Source organism: Sphaeroforma arctica (genome assembly GCF_001186125.1).
Source record: "Sphaeroforma arctica JP610 unplaced genomic scaffold supercont1.647, whole genome shotgun sequence".
Classification (NCBI taxonomy): domain Eukaryota; class Ichthyosporea; order Ichthyophonida; genus Sphaeroforma; species Sphaeroforma arctica.
In genome coordinates this window covers 1-3,941 of record NW_014039911.1, presented here as the reverse complement: position 1 = coordinate 3,941, position 3,941 = coordinate 1, and the positions used below count along the sequence as shown (strand labels likewise).

The 3,941-nt window shown below is 42.7% G+C and overlaps 1 protein-coding gene across 1 annotated transcript; it reads right to left on the bottom strand.

The window, feature by feature from the left end:
- Nucleotides 1-888: 888 nt before the first annotated feature.
- Nucleotides 889-3,277, bottom strand: SARC_07820 (hypothetical protein). Its single transcript, XM_014298223.1, has 3 exons — nucleotides 3,114-3,277; nucleotides 2,007-2,075; nucleotides 889-1,548 (listed from the first exon to the last, which is right to left on the bottom strand). The coding sequence occupies exons 1-3, from the start codon at nucleotides 3,256-3,258 to the stop codon at nucleotides 1,451-1,453; spliced, it is 312 nt and encodes a 103-aa protein (XP_014153698.1). The 5' UTR covers nucleotides 3,259-3,277; the 3' UTR covers nucleotides 889-1,450.
- Nucleotides 3,278-3,941: the final 664 nt, after the last annotated feature.

The window sequence follows — 3,941 nt, the reverse complement described above, 5'->3', positions numbered from 1 at the left end:
TACGTTACGTTACGTTACGTACGTTACGTACGTACGTACGTTACGTTAGTACGTTACGTACGTAGTACGTAGTAGTAGTAGAGAGAGAGAGAGAGAGAGNAGAGAGAGAGAGGGGCAGAGGGCCATGGCTCAAGACTCAACTTCTCACAAGTCCTCCAAGGCTCAACGACGCTGGCCATAGCAACCACCATACAGATCATAGCCACGCAGTTGCGCATTATGCATTGTATGTAAACTCATCCATCTTTATCTTTCCGTGACTCAAATGGTCTTTGCATGTACCATGTGTGTACATACCACCACATTTTATTATTACCATAATTTACAGTCTATCGGGCCGCGGAGAACAGAGCACACGCGAGGGCAGCCCTGAATTGTCGACCACGTAACGGCAAAACAAACACAATCACATAGCCGCGTAGTTTATCTATACAACACTCGGTACGCACACACACACACACGCACACGCACACACACACACACACATACACACACACCACCACACACAAGATTTTATTATGGTAGCAAGCACGGCTCGACCACATTACGACGACATAAAACACAATCACGTAGTTTATCTATCCAACACTTGGTACACACACACGCACACACAAAACTACACACATGATTTTATTTTGGTAGCAAGCACGTGGCGTCATATCTGGTTAGTGAGTGGGGACAGTTTCGATTTTACACGTGTGCAATGCGAGGGGCGTTAACACCCAAAAGTTTGCATTGCATCCGACGAGTTCCACACATTTTATTTTGCTGAGACGGAAATTAGGTGCTCCTATATAGGAGGGAGTTGAGCCTGTTAGTCCATTCACCGGCATGGGCAACATAGACAGACTTCATTGTATAAAAGTAATAAATAAACATGAAAGCAAATGGTTATGACATCTTTATTGGTATACATAATAATGTTCCTGTGACATACATATTTGAACTTTGTGATACAGAGTGCTCATATCACGCAGATTTTCGAAGTTGTATGGCCAGCGTCAAGCATCACCGCCTGTAACGCCATGCACACGAGGCAGACATATATATGTAAATAAATTTAAATTCACATACACTACCCACTCTTTGGAATGACTATACACAGTCAAAGATATATTCGTACACAAACAACTGTTCCGCACCATAATTAGCTCACAGACGTGCATCAAAAAGCCGTTGCTCAGGCTATGCCAGCCTGTGCCAGCTAGTCCGAGTGGACCTAGACTGTCACTGTAGTATACGAGTAGGTATTGAAGCTACTTACGGCAAACACTCCACTCAGATGATTGTTGTCAGCGCCCCATCAAAGAGTACGTCTCGTATAGCCTGTCCGGGATACCCTCCAAGACTTACAGAGATGTATGTCGGGCGTACACCAAAATACATAAGCAGGGGTAGCAATGCTACATAGGTATTCGTAGCCAGAAGTTACTAGGCAGTGGGTGTGCATCTACTCGTCTTCATCCTCCTGTTCAAGTAGTTCTCTCGCCCGTTGCACGTTCTGGAATTCATTATAGTGGGCGGCACGCTTCTTTTTGAAGGCGGCGTCTGTGATAGCCGTGTGGAGCAGAAAGGGTAGGTAAGCATCTCAAAACGCAGCTTCATCTACCTACATATACGTTGTTGTACTGGCTTGGGAGTTGTATAAGCAGAGAGTTTCGTTGTGTGAAGTGTGTATGCATGCAACAAGATGTGTCTGATTGTATAAGATTAATGGTCCAGATGATATACTGCGGACCTGAGGCGCTCACAGCCGCTGTTGCAAGCCAATCAATCGAGTGCCATGCCATTGAATATTCGGCACTCAAGTATGCTAACTCTAAAACGTGCACTTCTTTTCTCGAGTAAAGTGAATACTTACAGCGGAGAAGGCCAAAGAGATACTAGGTAGGTATACCGATATATTGCCAGCATTGTACCAGCGTGCGCAACTTGCGCAGCCACCTGAAGAGATAAAACACAGAAATACACAAGATGTAGATACGTCACTACCACGGCACGCATACCTTCGCCAGATTCATCGTCTCCGTCTGACCAGTCCTCCGTCTTCTTATCTTCACCATCACTCTCTTGCTCTGTGAATAGAGGGGTGCACGCACGTGGTGTGAGCGTGAGTTATACACGCACCATGGATCGATATGTACAAGTTCGGTACTGTCTCCGTCGGCTATGGGTTGGGCATTGATCCAGGGGACTAGCAGGTGGTTCCACACACCCGAAGACAACATAAATATGCTTTGTATTTATGGACCCAGAACTGCTACAAGGTTGACACGTACGTACAGTAACATGTGTGTTTGTATGCATGAGTATGTATGTACCCACATACACATCGTTTGCCAAGTACATGCATACAACATGTATGAAATGGCAGGTATATATAGCTAGAAATACATACATACACCAAAGTGTACATTTAGAAAAAAAAAGGGATTGCTAGATAGAATCCCTGATCAGATAATCATGCAAAATAACAGACAATACACAATCTATGTAATTTTCTAGTCGCATTAGACGCGAGTGGGCCGAATGCACAAACGTACCATACCGAACACAACACCTTTTTCTTCTTCAGTTAACTATGTTTATAACACAGATGATATCTGGTAAACACCTAAAAGCATTCATGCAAAATAACAGATAATACACAATGTATGCAATGTGATCAACTCGCTTTCTAGTCGCATTAGACGCGAGTGGGCCGAATGCACAAAAGTGCCATACCGAACACAACACCCTTTTTCTTCTGTAATCTATGTTTATAACACAGATGGTATCTGGTAAACAGCTAAATGCATAAGCTCTGAAACCCACAATAAATAAATAGTGTATGCGTATATACAAACAAATATGCATACGAACATGACAATGGTCCTCGGTGTATGTGACGATTGTGATGTTTGTGAAGTCTGTGATACAGTGCAGCACACCAACTGCCCATATTGCTAATCAAGCCACACACGAGAAGTAGACTCAAATAGCCAACACAACAGTGGGACAACAGGTAACCAGTGGTACGCACCTACACACTCACACAGTCTACAACAGAGCCATAGCTGTATGGCATACATCAAATGCTTTTTAAATGGCAGAGAACCAAGCCTCTCATGTACCTGCAAGTTCAAGATCGGGCACGTCTGTGATGCCGTTTGTCTCCTCTTCTGGTGCATGGTATGGGGTCTTGGGCTCGTCAATCTTCATGAACCCATAGTCCTTTGTCCGTTCGATCTCCGCAATCCCTTCCTCGTCGAAGCGCATTCGTGGACCATCCCTGATTAAGAAATTGTTATAAGATACGTTTACGTGGCTAAGGTAGGGACTGATGGAGAACTAACTGTACAAGTTACACCTTGTGTGTGTTTTACCAATGACTGAACTGAGTATTCAAAGGGGAGAGACGTCGCCGTGCAATTGTGTGTATATGCTATAAACAGAGATGCAAGTACCAAGATACAATACAACCGGTATTGCGGAAACATAACATCCCAGACTGAACCAGGGGAAGAGTGTAGATCCTCAGATCCAAAGAAAAAAATTATTTGCAGAAAACATAATCATCAATTCTGCTAAGTTCTTCAGGGTAGCATAGGAATTTTGATGTATTATCGTTGAGTATACACGTTTTTTTTTGTGCCATATATATATATATATATGCATATACATATACATATATACACACACACACACACACACACATATATATATAGACATATACATATGCATACACACACACACACACACACACATACAATATACATAAACATATACATACACATATACATATGCACACACACACACACATACACACACGCATGCAAGCACACACGCACACACGCACACACACACACATATATATATACATACACACATACATGTATATATACGTACATATATATATATATATATATATATAACACACACACACACACACACACTATATA

Coding starts and splice junctions, on each gene's coding strand:
- SARC_07820 (XM_014298223.1), bottom strand. CDS start 3,258: ATGCGCTTCGACGAGGAAGGGATTGCGGAGATCGAACGGACAAAGGAC. Junction 2,076..3,113: donor GCCCGATCTTGAACTTGCAG/GTACATGAGAGG, acceptor CTCTATTCACAG/AGCAAGAGAGTGATGGTGAA. Junction 1,549..2,006: donor AGACGATGAATCTGGCGAAG/GTATGCGTGCCG, acceptor CGGCTATCACAG/ACGCCGCCTTCAAAAAGAAG.